Here is a 21746-nt window from a genome sequence, read left to right as displayed (position 1 = left end):
CTACATTGACTCAAAAGACCCTAGTACAAAACAAAGCCAGCCCAAAGAGTGTTTTCACATGTTACCATACATGAAGATCCTCAGCTCTAACAAATACACAAGCATACACAAGACATCTAACATACTGGGGTCAACTATAGCAGCCAAGAAGCTTTGCTACAGAGTGCTAGAGAGAGAGAGAGACAGAGCGCAGGAGACAGAATGTGAGGCACAGATTCCAAGAGAGCGTGAGAGACACAGAGGAAGCGTGCAAGAGAGACAGAGCAAAAGCGAGAGACACAGAGGGCAAGAGACCCCGAGATCAAGGGGAGACGGAGTGTGAGGTACATAGGGCAAGAGAAAGCGAGAGACAGAGCAAGCGGGCAAAGAGACAGGGCAAGCGGGCAAGAGAGACAGGGAAAGAGGGCAAGAGACAGAGCAAGGGGAAACAGTGTGTGAGGCACATAGGGCAAGAGAAAGCGAGAGACAGGGCAAGAGGGCGAGAGAGACAGGGCAAGAGGGCGAGAGAGACAGGGCAAGCGGGCGAGAGAGACAGGGCAAGGGGAGACAGTGACAGGGCAAGGGGAGACAGTGTGTGAGGCACATAGGGCAAGAGAAAGCTAGAGACACAGGACAAGCGGGCGAGAGACACAGGGCAAGAGAGACAGAGCAAGGGGAAACAGTGTGTGAGGCACATAGGCCAAGAGAAAGCGAGAGACACCGAGCAAGTGGGCGAGAGAGACAGGGCAAGCATGCAAGCGAGACAGAGGGCAAGAGACACAGATCAAGGGGGAGAGTGTGTGAAGCACAGACTGCAAGAGGGTGAGAGACAGAGCAAGAGGAAACAGTGTGTGAGGCACATAGGGCAAGAAAAAGCGAGAGACAGGGCAAGCGGGCGAGAGAGACAGGGCAAGCGGGCGAGAGAGACAGGGCAAGGGGAGACAGAGTTTGAGGCACAGATTGCAAGAGAAAGCGAGAGACACAGGACAAGCGGGCGAGAGACACAGGACAAGCATGCAAGCAAGACAGAGGGCGAGAGACACAGATCAAGGGGAGACAGAGTGTGAGGCACAGATTGCAAGAGAAAGCGAGAGACCGAGCCAGAGACAGCATGTAAGAGAGACAGAGCCAGCATGCAAGAGAGACAGAGCCCAAGCATGAGACAGATGATAACTCTGGTGATAGGGGAGTGTCACAGTGAGCAGTTAAGTGCAGGAGCTACTGACTTGCCCCATTGGGAATGTAGATCTCCGCAGTAACCCAGCACCCAACACAAACACTCCCACAAACACAGCCGCTGGTAGTGTTGGATTCATCTGCACGCACACTATTCACAGGCTGATCACAGAGTACTTCAGCCACAACAGACAAATTCTTGCATATAAATGACTCCATATGCAGATTATAGAAGGTATTATCACAACTCTCCCTCTATTAACACAGATTCCGAGATCCGAGTGTCAGTACTGATCCCAGTAAGTACGAAACGGGTGAGTGTGGATGACCCGTGCACCCCTAATGAGTAGACAATGTAAAAGCCAGCTGGTGTTGTTACAGCATGTTTTTCATATTCCAGATGCATTCAGATACAGGGGCATTTATAGGTGTTCATATTTGCATCAGTATGTGTGATGAGGTGGCAGCTACGGGACAGTGGAGTGTGTGAATGTATGCATATCAATAAATATATATATATATATATATATATATATATATATATATATATATATATATATATATATATATATATATATATATATATATGTATGGAGAGAGAGAGAGAGAGAGAGTATGTGTAGAGTGTGACTGAGTGTATGAGTGCGTGCGAGTGTGTGGCAGAGTGATGAATGCTGCTGAGGAGAGTTATGTAACTGCTCTCTCTGCCCTACTCGCGCCGGGCCGACACACTCCAACACCCTGCGCTGATATACTGCTGAGGATGACACAGCGATTCCAGCACACCCCCACTCCACCCCACCCCTCCCTCATCCCCCAAGCACACACAGTCCCTCTAGATACCAAATCTCATAGTCGATGACTACAGACTTTAACACAACACACACATCAATGTGGTTTCCTCTATGCAAATAACTGCTTGGACGCTCGCTCTCTCTCTCTATCAGCTACTGACGACATGAAAGCACACACAGTTTAAACTGCAGCTCAACTACACAGACCCTCTGCAGATATACTACATACACACAGACACACTGTAGTGTGAAAGAGTGAGAGTGAGCGAGAGAGCTTTAATTCATAGCCCTTTGCAAACGCACACATATGCATATCCTTACCTGATCAAACTGTGAATCTTCCCCTCTCTGCAGAGATCTGGATAAAGGCTTCTCCTAGAGAGAGGAAATGGGGAGAGAGAGAGAGAGGGAGAGAAAAAGTGAGACTCAAGTTCGAACAGACTGAACACCCATACATTGCTACAGGGCATGGGATAATACTCCCAAGAGCTACTACATACACAGTGACAGTCAGGGATGCACAGATATGGGAATTTTGGGCCGATATTCAATATCCCAATATGCCAATGCACATACCAATGCCTAAACATGCATGAAGTGTAGAAGTTAGGATATACATAGAAATAGGATTTTAGCTGTCGCCCAGCACAACTGGGTAACTCATTAAACATTAACCAAAACTGACATTCGGAACCTCTAAAGGACGTAATCCTGCTCATGTAGATGCACTTTTCCTGCTGTGTGTTCATGTACTGTCCCCTTAACGACCCCTATTAATCACCTGACTCTACCCCGTCCAGTCTGCAACATAGGAGCAACATGAAGGAGAACTCAAACCATCTGAGCTACCTAAGCAGCTTATATAATTGTTCATCAACTTAAATTGAGGTAAAATGAATCATGATACTGATCTGAGGTCATATATCTGTCCAGTGAAGATATGATTCAATATGGTCTTCTCATTTTAAGTGAATCTGATCAACTAAGCAGATTAGTTGGTCAATTTTACACAGATGCATGCCGAGCATTTTACAGCAGATCTAAGCATGATTCAACCACAGCACACATCCCCAAAATCACACAATTATCTAGAGTTGTACTGACCAGAGGCTCGGCCATGACCACCTCAATCTTCTTCTCGGCGAGCACGGCGAACTCGGCGAAGAGGCTCTTGATGACAAACTCGCCAGGTTTGGCCTCGGGGTCGATGGTGATGCTGGACATGGCTGCGGCCTGGGCGCTGCGCTTCTCCCAGCTGAGCGGGGCTGACGGGGCTGCACGACGTCTATTCACACTGCTGCTGCTCACCGGGACAGAGGCTGCACAGAGAAAGAATGAGAGACGGGGTCAGTTACTGTTCTGTTAATGAATGCTGTTCTGCAGATGAGTCAAGAGCTGATCCTGGATCTGGTAGTGCTGTGCTCTAAGTATTGGATCGGAGGTGCGCCATACTTAGTATCGGTATTCGTTAATTTTTACATATAGGTAAAAGTAAGCAGCCAAGAGCCTCCAATAAAATATCATGGCATGCGTGACTGTCTCTTATAATTGTTTCTAGGCAAATAAAGTAAAACTGTCAAAAATCATGCATAATTGGCCTAGAGGTCTAAGGGTTAAGAGAGAGCTAGCGGTATCGGCAGATGCTCAGCGTTGCAGGATCCGTATTGGACATGAAAAAGTGGTATTGTCCCACCCCTAAAATCAAATACATGATAGGTTTATACCAAGCCTTGCTTAACATTACTGCTGCGCAGATTTGTGCTTTTCCTACTCAGGATTGGTCGGTCTGTAAGACCAGAGAAACCGGCACCCTGTGCAGGACTTCGCCCCCCCCGCTTCCCACCCCTGACTTAGCAGCACATCCTTGAACTCTCAGTTTTCATGTCTGAATGAGTTAAAGCTTGCATTGATCTTTACTCTTGAAGCCACTGACAGATGAGATGTTGCAGAGGATTGGATTCCCAATTTCGGGGCCCAATACCTAGATGGTTGCACCACTCAGGAGATGCGAAACCATGAAGGCACTTTAAACGTTAAAAAAACAAACAAGAATTAGATTTATAACTGCCATTCTGCACAATGAAATATGAGTGTATATATATACACACACACACACACACACACACACACACACACACACACACACACACACACACACACACACACACACAGGGGGAGGACTGGACATGTGGAGGCAGGTGTCTGCATTAAAATGTTAGCATGACATAGCGAAGGAGCAAAGGTAAGATCATTTGGGATGACTGTAGAACAGCAGCACCTGCAGAAAAGATCAGACCGGTGCAAAAGCAGCAGCAGCAGCAGGAGCAGCAGGAGCAGCAGCATGCACAGGTCAAAATACAATCAGCAGGTAAAAATCCCGGCAGCTCACAGCCTCGTAGCCTTGCGCATGGGAAACCGGACAGGATCGGGACATTACCACAAATCCACAAGCCCTCACACAGCCTGTCAGCCCTGCAGATTTACTCCCATTACTTCCAGGAAGATATTCCTCCTCATGCCAATACTGTACATCTGTGTGTGCATGCGTGTTGAGCTGACTGTTGTTCTGCTTTGTTTGCTTCCATAGAAACAGGACAAAAACTCGCTCTCTCTCCAAAAGACATTATTTCAGGCTTGCTCTATTTCCTGCTTCCTAAGTGTACGAGCACACACACACACACACACACACACACACACACACACACACACACACACACACACACACACACACACACACACACACACACACAAATAGGTGGAGCAACCCGTCAATCAGAGGGGATCATGACAAACTCTCTCTCCGAGTCCTAATGAAGCCGTTCTACAACCTCTGGGTCACAAAATGTTCCCAAAGACAAAAATGCAGTAATCCTCTTTCTTGCATTCACCGTTTCACCCCGTTTAGCTTATCTCTCTCTCTCTCTCTCTCTCTCTCTCTCTGTCGGTCGGTCTCATTCTGCAGTCCCATTTCAATGGGAATGAACCCCAAAGTGACTCTCTGAGGAGGTGAACCAGATGAGATCAGAATCTCGAAAGCATCCAGGCTCTGAAGGCGTGTGTGAAAGACCTAGAGAGAGAGCGCAAGGAGCGAGAGAACGAGCGTCACATGTCTAACAGTGCGTTTAATTCAGGAAATCCCTGTCCTCTTCTCCTCTCGGTTGCTGGGGAAATCGCGATAAGCCCAGAAAAGAGCAAACAATGAGAGGAGGCTAAAGAAGACCAAAAAAAAAAAAAAAAAAAGGTTTAAGAGTTTTTCAGAAGAGGAAAGCAGAAGGAATCACGCCCAGCAACTCGCGCATAATAACATCACACACGCAAACTCCAGAACACAAACACACCCGCGGCTGGTCAGGCCTCCAGCAGCCGGCACACTGAGCATGCTCTGTGCTAATGTGTTTGTCACGCAAGTGCGTCCATCTGCAGAACCGTTCCTATTTTAACCGTGAACGCTAACCCCCCCCCAACCCCCTCTGATGCGCTACAAACAGGGTCGCATCAAGCGCAGCCGTCTGCTATTAGCACCTTGCAGAGGGTGAAATCGGGACGGTTAATAGACTATTAATTGTGTAACCCTGGTGACTGAGCGTGTTTATCAGCTGGTCAGAAGAACACTCATTCTTTGTTTACTGAGCACCAGCAGCCTCCCCCACCCATATGATGTCACATAGCCAGCCCAGGGCGGCCAATCGAATGAGCCCTCTTGCCCTTCATCGGCTGTCTACTGGCACAGCTGGCTGACATGCTGTGGAGAAAAACTCACATTGTACTTTTCCACTCAAGACAGAGAGAGAGAGAGAGAAAATATAACAGAAAAAAAAGAATAATAAATAAATAAATAAAAAAAAGAGAGAGAGTCATCCAGAGCCGCAACCACTACTCGACACCGATGAGAGAGCTACAACCCAAGCTTTACCTCACCGACAACAGAGCTTCAGCTTATAGACAGTCTAGGTCTCTGACAGAGCTGCAGCACACCGACAACAGAGCTTCAGCTTATAGACACTCTCTGCCTCTGACCGAGCTTCAGCTTATAGACACTCGCGGCCTCTGACAGAGCTTCAGCTCACAGACAACAGAGCTTCAGCTTATAGACACTCTCGGCCTCTGACAGAGCTTCAGCTTATAGACACTCTCGGCCTCTGACAGAGCTTCAGCTCACAGACAACAGAGCTTCAGCTTATAGACACTCTCGGCCTCTGACAGAGCTTCAGCTCATAGACACTCTCGGCCTCTGACAGAGCTTCAGCTCACAGACAACAGAGCTTCAGCTTATAGACACTCTCGGCCTCTGACAGAGCTTCAGCTTATAGACACTCGCGGCCTCTGACAGAGCTTCAGCTCACAGACAACAGAGCTTCAGCTTATAGACAGTCTAGCTGCAGCTCCCATACAAACAGACCTATGGCTGTTTCTTGCTTAATTGTAATAAAAATTTTCATCTGCAGAAACAGTCCAGTTTTACATCTGTTTGTTTTTCAAATCAAAGCGCAATTCACTGCATCCTTTTCAAGGGTAAAGAAACCAACAAAAAAAGGTAAAAACTGCAAATGAAAAGGTCACTGAACCCACTACTCTACGTCTTTAGCAGAGCTGCAGTCCTGTATGGAACAGCGGAAAGGTACAGGCCTTCGTTCAGACTGGGCGTGCGGCGAGATCAAAACACACCAGTCCCATTATCATCTCTCATTACACTCGTCTATTTAAAGACCGACTCCGAGACAGATACTGGATAGGAGGAGGCAGTGCAATCGCTAGCTGATCTCTATATGAAAAAAAGCGACTTAAGCACAGCATTATAGCGTCTCTCTGCTTGTGTGAAGTGGCTTCAGTGCAGCTGCTGACAAAGCAGTGGGATGGGGGGGGGGGCTGGGTGCATTACTTCAAGCTTCACCACCTACAAAGGAATACAACAAGAGGTTTAGGAAAGTAGAGCATACATGCACACAAAGGCAAACTCTAAGAGTAAGAAATGTGATCTTGTTATATTCACCGCCAATAGCATTCGCCTGGCTTAGGACAGTGTGTTACGGAGAACTTCGCTTGTGCTTGATGATGCAGAGTTTGTTTCTGCTGAAAGATCAAGCGGGACACAAGAAGCATAATCGCTGTGATGCTCAAGTTAGCATTACCAGTAACCAAATGATCTTATTGTTATGGAGTGTATTTGAGATGTAACAAAAGCTCTAGGAGTGTCATCAAGGTCCATGAAGGTTGATCTACATGAACTACAAATTGCTAGATCGTTATGTACACACTTGCAGAACCTGTGAAGACATGCTCCAGCTATGAAGGAGGAAGAAAAACAATTTCAGGATAGGGCATGGACAATAACAAAACCCTACTGGCTGTAGTTTCGATTCAGATTTACTGAAGTCAGATTCATCTACCACCCGCTTCAGACTAAATAGGCTGACATCAGGTCTACGGTGTAGGACTGGGAGAGATAGAAATTAAAGATGTAAATGAGTAAAGTGTCAACACTATGAATATAGCGTCTCCTCATGCACAGATTCCAATGTTTCTGGTCTTGCTCTTTGTATTTTTGTGTAAAAAGCTGGCAGTAAAAGTACCATTTTTGGTTTGAGCACCCCTGAACACAAAATTAAATACTCTGCCTCCTCAACCAATCAGCCATGGGCTCCTCTAGGCATCTTTCATGTCCACAGGCAAAGCATTTTCAGGTAGATTTCCCAGTACGTAAAGTACGTAGTTTAAAGCAATGACGGAAGTCCAGGTTAAAACCTGGAAGACCAAGAAAGCTTTAAGGGGACTGCTCATAGGACTGCTAGAAAGGCACATAAAAATCCCTGCTTGACTGCAAAAGATGTTCAGGAACATTTACAGACTCTGGAGAGGTGGTGCACTGTTCTACTGTGCAGCGATACCTTCACAGATTTGACCTTCACTCCTGTGCAAACCTCCGGAATTCTCTCATCCCAATCTCAGCTCCAGCCATTTCCAGAGGAACATTTAAACAAGCCTGATGAATTATGGAAAGAAGCCCTGTGGCCTGATGCCGTCAAAATAGAACGTTTTGGCCGCACTGAGGGAAAAACGTGCAGAATTTAAGGAAAAAAAAAAAAAGGGAGGGCGGGTAGAGATTGTGCTTTGGATTGTGGAATCAATTAGGTATCAGCAAGTTCTGAAAGCAAACATCACACTGTCTGTAAAAATGCCAACGATGGAAAGAGGAGGTCTTCTACAGCAGAATAATGATCCTACACACACACACACAGCTTAAAATCCACAAAGGACTTTCACAAGAGGTACAAGCTAAAGGCTTTGCTACAGCCTTCACAGTCCCCTGACCTAAACATCATCAAACACCTGGTGGATTGACCTCAATGGGTGAAAATCCCCCAAACAAGAACTGAAAGACTCTTAGCTGCTCCTTGCCAAAGGGGGCATTACTAAATACTGACCATATTTTTACTGAAATTTGTAAAAAAAAAAAATTAAAAAAAAAATTAAACCAGAGGTGTCTGAAGTTTGCATGTTCTGGACAATGCGAGTATGGAGAATTTGTATGTCCATATATTTGGAAAGAAAAAAAAAACATCAACAACAACAACAACAAAAAAGCTTTCCATTTTTATAAATGCATGAGTAAACTCATGTATGTGTACTCAGACCGAGTTACCGGGCAGTGTCACGTGTTTACAGCCACTGAAATTAGGCCTCACTCCTCATTGTTCGAATAGAGCAGCCCAAAGAAAAGAGCTGGCAACAACAAACAGCAGGAGAGGAAAGGAGGGAGAAAGAGCGGGAGTTGTGTGTCTGAGACATGCTGGCAAGCCGGCCTGAAGAAGTGACCGCTGGCCTGACTGTACTGGCTGCTCGTACGGCTGTTTACTGTTGCATAACTGAACTCGGCTCAGGACGAGATGGGAGTTCTCTCCAAACCCGGGAAACCTTTCCTTACAGAGCGGTCCGCATCTCGTTCCTCACGTTGTTGAGCAGCTGTTTAATGCACATCACTGCGGAGTCAGCAGAGGCTGCTGGAAAATCAAGCTTGAAATGAAAGTGTTGTTGGATGACTGTGCCAGAATCCTCCCTCAAAGCTGATCAGCATCTTGGTTACACTGCTCAGAGCGTTGGTCTGCAACATCCAGCATACAAGGAGGAGATCTTACAGGCAAACGTTAGCAACTACGACTGGGTAACAGTTCCCCAGTGATCAAGAGAACTGTTAGAATATGGTCAATTTTATAGCTGGGTTTTGATTGGACAGTTCTGCGTAGCAGCAGATTTTGCACCCCCATCCTACAGGAATGAATGGCTTGCACATATACACTAGTAACACCTGACCAACCACCTGGGATACCACAGCAACCCCTCATCAACCACGTGATACACCATTGCAACTTCCTCGCAACACAACAGCAATATCTTGGGATACCATATCAACTGCCTTGCAATGCCATAGCAACTGGTGTTTACAACTGGTGTCACAAAGCAGCTTTACAGAATCAGTCAACTGTAAAAAGGCAAGAAATCAACAACATAAACACCCCTAGTGAGCAGCCAAAGGCCACAGCAGCAAGGAAAACTCCATCAGAGCTGCAAGAAGAAACCTTAGGAGGAACCAAGAAATACCACAGCAACCACCTGGGATACCATGGCAACCACTTAGCAACATTCTACCAAACCACTAAGCATCTTCCCAACCTCTAAGCAACTCCATGGAATCACTATAGCAAAACCATTGTACCCACCTGGAATAACATAGCAACCTCCAAGCAACTCCATAGCAACCATCAAGCAACACCAAAGGCACAAGTGACTTAACAGCCCTACAGAAAGTGCCCAAACATTAATAGTAATGAATATTATCCATAGAGACTAAAACCTCATGTGTTCAAAAACCATGGGCAGGTGAAGTTTCACCAACAGTGAAGGTACCAGCCTTTCAAAACTTCAGCACAGTTTCCAAAAAGGGCCGTTTAGCTACTTGTAACCAGTGTTTATGCCAAGGGTCTAAACAGGGTACAGCACCAAGGCAGTTATCAACTGCAGCCAAACCTCTCCATTTAAAAACACAAAAGCTAGAAGCCAGGCACTTGCTTGCCTGCCGACGCAATCATAGCCACGATTTGGAGAGGACCACACTCCCCCACCCAATAACATATATATTGTCTTATGTCCTTCTTGTGATATGTATTCTGAGACGATTAGTATCAAGAGTGTGTCAATGCCTTGAGTGAAACTGACCGCCCAGAGGATCAAATCTCAGACGGACGACGTCTGACCTACAAGACAGCCAGGTCACCTCTGGCCCCCTGTTCCACAAATCCCTCTCCTTCCACTCAGCACTCAGGCAACGGAAGTGAGCAAGAGTGCATCCGAGAGTGTATTTCTAAAAGATCCACTGGGATTGCTAATGTTTCCCTTCATTGATCGGTCCCCCATTATAACACACACACACACACACACACACACACACACACACACACACACACACACACACACACACACACACACACACACACACACAATGACGTCTCTCTGTTGCAATTTGACCAAGGAGCAGAGCAAGGAGAAATCTGTTCTGGGCAGCGTGGCACTCCTCTGTCCATCTATCTGAGTCACGTCGGTTTAGCTGCATGACTCGCTGGAAGAACGAACCTACAGCTGGAGCAAACATATATATAAGCTTATTTGGCAGCAGTCCAAAGCTACACAGAAACTGTGTACAAAAGTACAGGTAGTGTGTCAAAATACATGTTTCCATGCTAATGTGGTGGTGTGTGATGCAGTGACTAATGGGCAGAACTGATCCTCACACAAAGATAAATTTGCATATTTGCGGGCAGGTTTATTTTATATTGATGTGAATTTGGATGGATGTTTCAATGGAACTCTGACTGGTACAGAGAAAAACTGTAGGAAAAGATGGTGGATGAACTTTTACGTGCATTTTCTTCTCTTTAAAATATAATTAAGTAAAAGTTACACATTTCATTTTAATAACACTTCTTCTGAAATAATTATATTTTCAATACTGCGGACAGAACAGTCTTACTGATCGAGGTCGATGGAGAATGGCCTAACTGGTTGGAGCTGAAAGGCTCTAGAATTTCAGGTCCTAACCCTAGCCTGAAAGCTACAGTAAGTCAGATAACCACTCTGTACAGTTGTGGTGTTCTGTAGAACTGAGGCTCCACTTCTGTCAGTCAAGAACAGAAAGCTGAGGCTGCAGGTGAATACAGGCTTCCCAAAAACAACACACACAGCCTGGCCTTAGGAGTCTGGACTTCAGCTGAGGCAAACCGATGATAGGTGGCCAATCTGGTGCCAACAGCATGAACCCATGGACCCAACCTGCCTTGTGTCAAGTACTGACAGGAGCCACAATGTGTATAAACGGAATTATTTTTCAGATAACCGTTGGCAGCGTAACTATATTATGGTTAAGTCATTTTTTTTTTTTAGGACGCCGATGAAACGCTGCTTTTCCTTTATAATACTGCTCTTCGAGAGTTGGGAAAGTTAAGACTACAGGTTCCGCCTTTCACAAACCTGTGCATGCACAGGCCGTGTGCCGTTTATCAGGCAAACGCAACGTTATCTTATGAAGGTGTAGGCTGTGTAACGTACAGGGCAGTGCTATTGTGGAATGTGTATTTGCAATTGTAGCAGGCTGGTCCCTTGTGTGCCAGGTGTCAGAGCATTATTGGCGTGTATGACAAGTTACACTGGATAAGGAACCTTGACTGACAAGAGAAGTGTGTGAACACCGTGTCAAAAAGCCAACAAGACAGCAAAGGGTGTCTCTGTAGTTGGTAATTGCTCAGTCATGTACGTCAGTGTTCTCTAAACGTACACTACTTCTTACACATGGTGTACTGCTATCCACACACTTCCTAATGTGTGTTTGGTCAGCGTGTGTTCCGTTTGTGAGGCTGGTCATCTGACCGACCACAGTCCTGAACCCACTCCTTCACGTAAAGAGGGGTACAACCCTCCAAACACAAACTACTTCTAGAAGTACTGAGACAGTTCTACGTAATCCTGAAAAAGGACCAGCAATAACAGAGGATGCCTTTACGCTGCTAAAAGTGTACTACCTACATCTACAACCAATTTCTAAGTGCAATCTGAAGAACCATGTAAACATTCAAATTTTAGTTTTTTTTTAATCACCAGGTTCTATAGCACCATGCCTCGACTACAGAGTCTAGGAAGAAGAATGAAGTGCAATCAGTGTAAGAGAGAGAGTGTGTGTGTCTGTGTGTGCGCATGCTGACATCTTCTCAGGTACTCACAGTTCCCACTCCATGACTTGAGCAGAGACTTGATGCTGATCTCAAAGAAGACAGAATCTTGCAGACTCAGCATGACGCAACCACGGTGTTGAGGATTCAAAATCAACAACAAAAAAAACAGCAAAAAATCCAAAATGCTCAAAAATCACTGGCCAGTCCTGCTGGCAGTCCTTTTTCCACCGTCACACCCACACATACACACTCCAACACCTGGGTAAAGTTTCAGCCTCCGCTGGCGACCATGAGGGAGTGCATGCTTCTAAACAAACACACACAAACACACAGTTCAGCTGCAGGGCTGAGAGAGGCCCATGACGAAGCGACGTTCGTTCAACGAAGAGCAAAAAAAACGGGAAAGAAAGCAAGAAAGGGAACCCACGAGGGATGCTGAGCGCAGGAAACAGGAGCCACCGCAGTCCTCAGAGAGGAATTCCAAAGCCGGCCCGTCCAATTCCGAATGCTGCTCGACCCTCTGCAGCTGGCATGCTTGATCAGGGAAGAGCGGTGCGGGGAAAGTTTGTTAGGGGAGCGCACGCACCCACCCGTTCGCCCGCCCGCGTGCCTGAGTGCGTGTGTGTGTGTTTGAGACAGAGCGAGTGTGTGCGAGCGAGAGAGAGAAAAGGGAATGGTGAGAATAGAATCCCAGCAGAGAGCCGCGATGTTCCCCCTTTCCTCTCCTCCTCTTCCTGTGTGCGCAAAAGCACTGGCGCGCTCACACACTCCCATACACACACACACACACACACACACACAGTGCTCTCCCTCCCTGTCCAATCGCTCAAAGCCAGCCCCTCCCCATAGTGATGCTTGCTAGCACTTGCTCTCTGGGCCTGTAAAGAGAAGCGTTTGTTTCAATGGCAGAGAGGAGGGGAGGGGTTGGGGAGGGGTGGGAGGATGATGTCATCAGCGTGCTGCGAACGCTCCCTGGCTCACTTCCAGCCTTTCAAACACAACTGCTACTGCCCTTCTCCCGCTCGGCTGGCTATTCTTTCCACTCTCTCTCTCGCCCTCGCTCTACCTCTCCCTCACTCCACACTAGCCCCACATCCTGTACTCGCAACGGTGATGCTGATGTGTCATCCCTGACTGCAGTGCGATGGGCTGAGAGAGAGAGAGAGAGAGAGAGAGAGAGAATGAAAAAGAATGACGCAAGAAAGCCACACACACACACACACACACACACACACACACACTATTAAAATGAATAAACTCCCACTTCTCTAGAAACGTACGAGCTCTGTGAGGCAGAGAGCATGAACAGAAAGGTGAGAATGAAGATACACAGATTTCACATAGAGACACGGAAATATCCAGAAATACACACACACACACACACACACACACACACACACACACACACACACACACACACACACACAGTCTGCTGTGGTTTTAACGAATGGGAGTCATGATCGGGTGTATCAGGAGATCAGCCTCTGACCAGCCTCTGAGCGTCAGTAATGGCTCATGGGTCAGTCAGCTATCAAGACTGTGGGAATCAGCAGGGGTTGTAAAATAGGACCATGTTTAATAGGAGCGGGTTAGGCAGAAATAAGTATTATCATAATACTTTTTAAGTGTTTTCACACTTGTACGGAATACACAGGCAGATTCTGGGCTCGTTTGAAGGAGGGACTCTTTAAATATCAATTTTAAATATCACTTTTTTTCTGTGCGCAGTTTTGCACATCGGTTCATCAGTTTATTCATTTTCCTTATTTTCCTTGAATACAAAGAACAGCGCAAATAAGGAGCTGTTCTCCGAGGACAAGGTTTTTCTGCATCTTGGTGCAGAAGGCATCAAACAGCACTAGTGTATGCCCCTGCGCACACCAAGATACTACAGTTCAGCACCCAAACCAAAACGCTCCCCTCTCAATAACACCTACACACTCACTTGCTCTCTCACACACACACACACACACACACACACACACACACACACACACACACACACACACACACACACACACCATTATACGGTTTTTCCACTCCAAACAGGATGTCAGTTGTCTAAAAATACACATTTTCCCACACCATAAAACCAAGCAGCACACTTTTTGCACACTTACGGAAACTGGCGCACACAGACACACACACACACACACATACAGTACAACAGGTGTAATACGTCTGAGTGTTAGATGTGTTAGATGCACACACCTGCCTGACCTATGATCTAAGTGGCGTGTGTGAGGCAGAAGGTGTGGCACAAACAGCCAGTTGAACAATGACAGAGTGAAAAGTTGGAGTGAAGTTTTATGATCCCTCGGTTTTATGACCTGACGAACTGTTTATCAATGAAGAAAGTATATAAACACACACTTAACCCCCACCCCACATGACACAATGACCTGCTAAGATAATAGTCAAAAAGCAACTGACCTAGTCATGCGTGACCCACAAATGTAATCTTTCACAGCAACTGTTTTAATGTTTCCTGTTCTGATTTTCTTTGCACATATATATATATATTACATACATACACACACACACACACACATATATACATACATACATACACACACACACATATTTCAAACAGTGGCCGGTCTGATCGTTTATAGCGTCTCTGGCTCCACTGGCATCTCACGGCCCTGGTGTTTTGTAATTACCAGCGAAATGCCAGCATATGCAGTAAGAAATTCATATATCGCCGCTGTTCAATGAAAACCAGGCTTCAAAATTTCGATTTTATAGGAGAAGGCAAAAATGTCCTTAATTTTGAATACAAGTCAATGTAAATACGAGTTTATTGAAAGTAATTTAGGGCTTTTCCATTGGTCTGTTCATTCAGAATTATTCAAACAGTGGACCAAGCAGCTACAGGGTTCAAACCATGGGAAAAACTAAAAACACACATACAAACATACACAGATATATATAATTAATGAATTTATTTGTTCTAACTTTCTATAAAGCTTGCCCAACTTCACAGCAGTTACTTAGAACTAATAGATTTGTGGGCGGAGCAAGGACGGACCGGTAAGAATCCATTCATCACCACCACTGTGTACCTGAATTACATTATTGCAGACTGGCAGGCTAATGGCAGACTGCTCAACCATCTAGAGAACGTTCAGAGCAGCCTTAGACAACACTGGGATGGTTTTCCAGTGTCTCTGGTGCCCTTCTCTAATGCCAAAGACATTAGCACATGACATCATCTGACTTGAGGCCCGGGACAAGATAAAATGGTCCCAACACAGATCGCACTGATAGCCCACGAGCCGATTAAATAACGTGGTTTTCTTTCTCCTCTTTCTCTCCGTCTCTCTCTCTCTCTCTCCTAACATTCTCTCCATCACATGATCGTCCCTCCCTGCTGGAGTTATGCAAAGCAGGAGGGCAGCATTGTAAACAAACATGCTGCACAAAGGCCTGCATTGTGGCCGAGTGCTGCAGCACAGCGACACAGAGGAACTGGGCCTTCACCGAACACTCTCACATACACATACACACAACACAGAAATGGGTCAAGACGTGGAGTCCTGACTCAATACGGTTATTCAGAATGACCTGAAGTGGCTGAAGAAGTTACTAAAGGACTGGTCCACACATACTCACACAAAGTAAGTAAGTAAGTAAATAAATAAATAAAAATTACAATTACAGTTTAGTTAGCAGCCGTTTGAAAAGATGAAAAGCAGCCTGTGATGAGGCAGAAGCACAAGCGCCTCAGCAGCCTTAGCAGCACTGGTAGCATTGCAAGTAGGGCTGGGCGATATGGCAAAAATACTACATCACCACATTTAAAGACTTTTTTTTGGCGATACGATAAAATATCGTCATATTGCCCAACTCTAATTGCAAGCAGTCGGTGGGAATTGGCTCTGTGCATGAGAAGCTGTGACGCATGTTCGTTTTGAGTTATACTGGCACCAGTACTCGCTGCCTAGGTTTTTAGCTGCTATTTTAACAGCATCTGTAAAGAGTTTAGTGGGCACTGAATTTGAATGTCTGTTTATTCTCTGTGATTTTTCTTTTTCCCCCTGAGGCATGAAGAGTATATATAATTCAGTAGAGAGGTTTCATTTTTTCTCCAAGGTTGAGCGGGAGCAGTGTTCTGCAGAATTGTGCTACCAATCGATACGTGCTACTGAACATAGTGCTGCAGGTACTGGGGTTACGATGCAACGACACTTTCGCTCACAGTCATGGAGGGCTTAAGTCATGCACGATTTGGTGGTTTCACATGTTTAGCAGTCATGTTATGAGAAAAATCACCAAACTGCCATGAGCCCCCCCACCCCCCCAACAAACCCTGGTCGTGGAGGCATACTGCCCTGCTTTAAACACCTGCTTTCTCCTGCTTTCTAACTTGTTGCTGTGTTTGATCAGATCATGTCCCAAATGGCCCATCCACTCCCTATATAGTGTCCTAAACAGATTACAAAAGTAGCTCCGTTCACAAATCAAACAGTGCACTTAAGGGAAATGCTTAGCTTGTGTCTATGGTAAACACTGCCTGTAAAATGTCAGTGTCGCCCGTCTCTGCTGTCCTAGCGAACCGGAAACAAAAATACTGGCGAGGGCAAATTGTGGAAGCATGATAAATAAATAAATATTTAATTGCTTAAAAAAAAAAAAATAATAAAAATAAAAACGTCTGGAGTGAGAGAAAAAAAAAGGCCCCGATTAATCAGAGCTCTTTTAAAGTCTCCTAGCTTAAACTGCATGCCCTTGGTGACACTGTATCCAGAGCAGAGCTACGTGAGATATGGGCCTCAGCAGGTGCAGGTGGCCTCACCCTTTTATGTAATCTAAGTAATATTGCTAAGGTCACACCTGCTGTCCATCATCCACAGCTCTCTTACACAAAAACGCTGGCACACACACACACACACACACACACACACACACACACACACACACACACACACACACACACACACACACCTCTGCAGTTCTTCTCAGTGCTTGGAGTAAACACCAAGATCCTGCTCACAGATCCTGAAATGGTGCTCTTCTGTCAATAGGCTTAGACTATTAAGAGGGCACAGCAGGAGATAGAGAGACATTTGTATTTAAGAGCATGCGAGGCTTATGACTTATGATACGATACACCCGGCACATGAAATCAAATAAGTTGATTTCATTAGAATAATCGAAACCTTTCCGTGCAAAGGCTTTTAAAGAACCAAGCCCTGATCTGTACATCCGTTTTTGCATAGTAAAGGATTAAACAAAGGACGCTGTGCATTAAGAGACGCTGTAAAAAGCCATGATTAAAAGATAGCTTTAACACAGACACCATTGAATGAACTGCCAGAGATCAACAGCAAGCTCACACTAATGCATAGCATTAACACCACCTCCTTGTTTCTAGACTCACTGTCCACTAGATCTGCTTCACTCTCCATATAGGAGCACTGTGTAGTTCTATAATTACAGACTGGAGTCCATCGGTTTCTCTGCATACCATGTTAGCCTCCTTTCACCCTGTTCTTCAATGCTCAGGACCCCACGAAGCAGGTAGTAAATGGGTCAGTAGTGGGTCATTCTCAGCACTGCAGGGACCCTGACTGACATGGTGGTAGTGGGCATGTTAGTGTGTGTGTTGCGCTGGCTTGAGCGGATCAGACACAGCAGGGCTGCTGGAGTGTTTAAACAACTGTGTCCACTCACTGGCCACTCCTACCTAGCTGTTGGTCCACCTTGTAGATGAAAGTCAGAGACAGAAGCTCATCTTTTGCTGCCCAGCTTGTGTTTGTCATCCTCTAGACCTTTATCAGAGGTCACAGGACGCTGCCCACAGGACGCAGCCCCCAGGACGCTGCCCACAGGGGTTGGTAGACTGTTCTCACGCTGAGGTGTTCAAAAACTCCCGAAGCACTGCAGTCTCTGATCCAACACACGCAAAACACACGTACCATGTCTGTCAGGGTCCCTGCAGTGCTGAGAATGACTCATCACCCAAATAACACCTGCTCTGTGGTGGTCCTGTGGGCTCCTGACCATTAAAGAACAGGGTGAACGGAGGCTAGCGAAGAATGCAGAGAATCGGGTGGACTGAAGTGTAACTATAGAACTACAGAGTGCTCCTATATGGAAAGTGAAGCTGATAAAATGGGCAGCGAGTGAGATTCAGCCATTTAAAGAAATGTCATGTTCAGTGATGTTGCTGTCCAACTCTGTGACAAAATGAGGAGTTGTGGAAATGAAAGCACGAGTGTGCACAGGTCAAGCCATAGGACATCTGAAAGTAGCAAAGGTGGTAGCAGTCTGTAGGCGCCTGTATACCTTCAGCGAAAGGGACTTCTTTAAAGGTTGCAATAAGCTGAACATCCACATCCACTTCCACATCCACAAAAGCACACGTACTCTCTCTCAGTGGTCTATTTTTAGCTGTCATGCTATGACATTTTATGGTAATTTCGTTGACTACTGATAAAGGATCAGTAAATTACACCCTGTAAATAACTGCCTATACAGCACTGACCAATCGCAGGGTTTGCTGTGTGGGGGTGCACAACGTCTACGGCCGTGAGATGGCATTAGGTCATTTTTTCATTTTTTCATAGGAAACCGTGAACGGCTGGTGCACAATACTGCATACTGAAGCCCTGAAGTTCTGCTTAGCCAAACTATCCAGTACAATAGGATTTTCTGAACATTTCTGAACTTGCAGCTTGTGTGTGTATAAACACTGTGCAATTATTAGCTTATTAAGCTACAGATCAGTGCATTTCGGAGTGTTGGCTCGCATGAAAAAGAATGTTTGAAAGCATTCCTACATATTTAAATACCAAATTCAGATTAAGACTAAAATAAGCCTTTGAATTTATGTGGCAACTGCAAAGGCAGCTTTCAACATCTGAATATACATTTTCCACATTCTGAACGCGGCTTTCTTTTCACTTGAATGTGCACTAGGGATGTGCAGGAGTCCTCAACGAGTACTCCAACAAAAGTGGTAGCAGTAGTACAGTACTGAAACCACTAGGATGGGTTTTCATTATGTTTGGTCATGGACCGACTATAGTAAAATACAGGGCAAACATCCCTGTAGAATTTGAAAAGCTTGCTCATATTTGCTCATAAGTCAAAATCCAAAACACTAGGGCCTTAAGCAAACTGCCAAAGACGTTTTGCTAAGGATGTGATCGAGGTGTAACTACTCTAGCTGATGCAATATGGGTTCAGAATCACTCAAAATATATATTTTCCGACAAGCGAACAATGTTGGCACATCATTCACCGAGCGGAAAACATCTTGTGTGAAGACAGCAAGTCCTCATCAGCATTCAGTACTGTATTGGACAGTAATCTTAGGTTATGACCTCAACTGTAGAGGCAGCATTCGTTACTTATCCAACACAAAAACCTACAGACTGGGACTTAGAGGGGCTCAGCAGTCTAACACGTTATCACTATGGCCCAAGGGTCACAAGTTAGAATCCTGAGCCACTGCACTTCGCCATCAGCGGCCAGAGTCAGAGGGAGCACAATTGGCAGTGCTCGCCTCTCATTACTCTTAAGCGATTTTGGCTGGGACAAGCGTCTGTTCGCTGGTGCAACAGAGCCGGGGATCAGACGCTTTTCTGATGTGGCGATGCACATTATTGTTGGGACTCCTCCCCCCCCCTTTTCCCACAATTAACAGGCAAATGACAACAGAGTGTTTACTGACCTCCATTGTGCTATAAAAATGACAGTCACACTGCAGTAGTTTTTGCTTGTACCTCCATTGGCAAAGGCCATGCAGCAATCTAACAAGTTTGTGTGGTGGGCGAAAGCATCTATTGACAGCTGACTCTCCGGCCTCCAAACCGTCTGTGAAAAGGTTTTTTCCCTTCTCCCCATGAGGCCATAGCAAGAGTGCATTTCCTGGACAGAGCATTTCTGCACTCGCAGAGGGAGAGAGAAAGAGAGCCATAGACAGAGAGAGGGCGAGAGAGCAGCCACCTAAAAGTCTAGCACAGCAAGGATCAATATGAGCAATATTCAATACGAATGGTAATTCTATCCCCAAGTCCCTTTTTAGATTTACAGAGGACAGAGCAGCACCAAAATGATAATGCAAATCTAAGACACCACTCCCCTACTACACAGCAAAGACGCCCTTTAACAGTCTGTGCTCTCGTCTAACCTTGTTTAACCTCTGTCTACCTCTATGAGCTACATACAGACTCTCAATCCAGACGTTTGCCTAAGGTCAGAAAGGTCAGAAACCACATCTACTTGCTCTTATTGAATGCCTCAACTTTTCAAACAATCACATTCAGATCTCACGTCAACAGGTTCACAGTATGTTAAGAACAGTTCGCTGCTAGCCATCGGCAGTCGGGGCCTCGAGAGAGCGCAATTGGCCTTGCTCTCTCTAAGCTGGGTAGATGGCATCCTCCCTCCCCCCTCCCCCACCCCCACATCACTGTAGTGCGGCGCTGGCCGTGATTGGCGTCTGCTGGCCGGTGCGCCAGAGCTGGGTATATGGTGCTTCCCTCTAGGCGCGTTGGATGCCTGATGACATCGCATCGACGGCAGGTCGAAAAAGGGGTGTGGCTGACTGCGCTGGTGTCGGAGGGGGCGTGTTGGTGTCGCCCTCTCTGGTGTGGGGGGTGTTGCGTGGGATGGGGAGGGGGGGGGGTGGGAAGAGAATACGTACGGGTTTGGTAACTGGCGGTCTAAATTTGGTAGAAAACGGGCAAAAAATAAATAAATAAATCTGGAAGGAAAAAAAAAAAAAAAAAAAAAAAAAAAAAAACAGGCAGACAAACGAACAGCCATTGAGAATACAACTAAACAAAATTCACATAGTGGTGCTCAGCTGCACAGGAGCTGTGATGATCTCAGCAGCCTGAGCTGAGCAAACCATGGGCTGCAAGACACTGCACACCTTGCAGGAAACAAGCGCACCTGTCAGCAGCGCAGGAGCACACACACACACACAGACACACACAGACACACACAGACACACACAGACACACACAGACACACACAGACACACACAGACACACACGTCCGACACCAAACAGTCAGAGACATGTCAATTATGTGGTCTTCCTCCCAGGCTTGCCAAAGGGTTCCATTTTCCATTTTTCACAATTACTAAGCTTGCAGTTGTATTGCAGCTGTGGGCCGATACCTTCCACGTACATATCTGCTTCGGCAGTATGCACAGTAATTTGTAGAAAGTTACCATAATAGTATGAAATAAATACTTTTTCTTCAGTACTTTGGGAGACAAAGTACAATAACAGTACAATGACTACTCACAATAACAGGTATGTACACCATGTCCCAGTCATGCCGCTCCTTCCCTTCATGATCCTGGTTGGCTTCAGAGCTACAGAAAGGCCGCAGTCATCGTCATGGTGTAACGAGTGAAAACGACCTCCTCTTCCCTCGCATGTGCATGTGCATGTGCGACAGGACAAACGCTGAGACAAGAGTGAGGAGGAAAGTAGCTGGTAGCAGTTTGGGGCGTGTGAGAAAGAAACAAACCCTGTGCAATGGGTACAGCTACATCTCGTAGAGGAAGCGCTGGTAATGTCAGCATCTACACAGTGAAGACACACCCATTATTTGC

General features: G+C 45.9%; 1 protein-coding gene across 1 annotated transcript in view; it reads right to left on the bottom strand.

Annotated features, from left to right (window-relative positions):
- Positions 1-21746, bottom strand: part of fryl (furry homolog, like) — an 81834-nt gene that overhangs the window by 51664 nt on the left and 8424 nt on the right. The window contains exons 2-3 of the mRNA XM_072682677.1: positions 3054-3268; positions 2271-2324 (exon numbers count right to left, since the gene is read on the bottom strand). Coding sequence (XP_072538778.1) covers positions 2271-2324; positions 3054-3268 — 269 coding nt within the window. The remainder of the gene's footprint in view (positions 1-2270; positions 2325-3053; positions 3269-21746) is intronic.

This window comes from Salminus brasiliensis, chromosome 1, assembly GCF_030463535.1.
Source record: "Salminus brasiliensis chromosome 1, fSalBra1.hap2, whole genome shotgun sequence".
NCBI lineage: Eukaryota > Metazoa > Chordata > Actinopteri > Characiformes > Bryconidae > Salminus > Salminus brasiliensis.
Note: the sequence above shows the minus strand (reverse complement) of the source record. Positions and strands in the feature narration are given on the sequence as shown.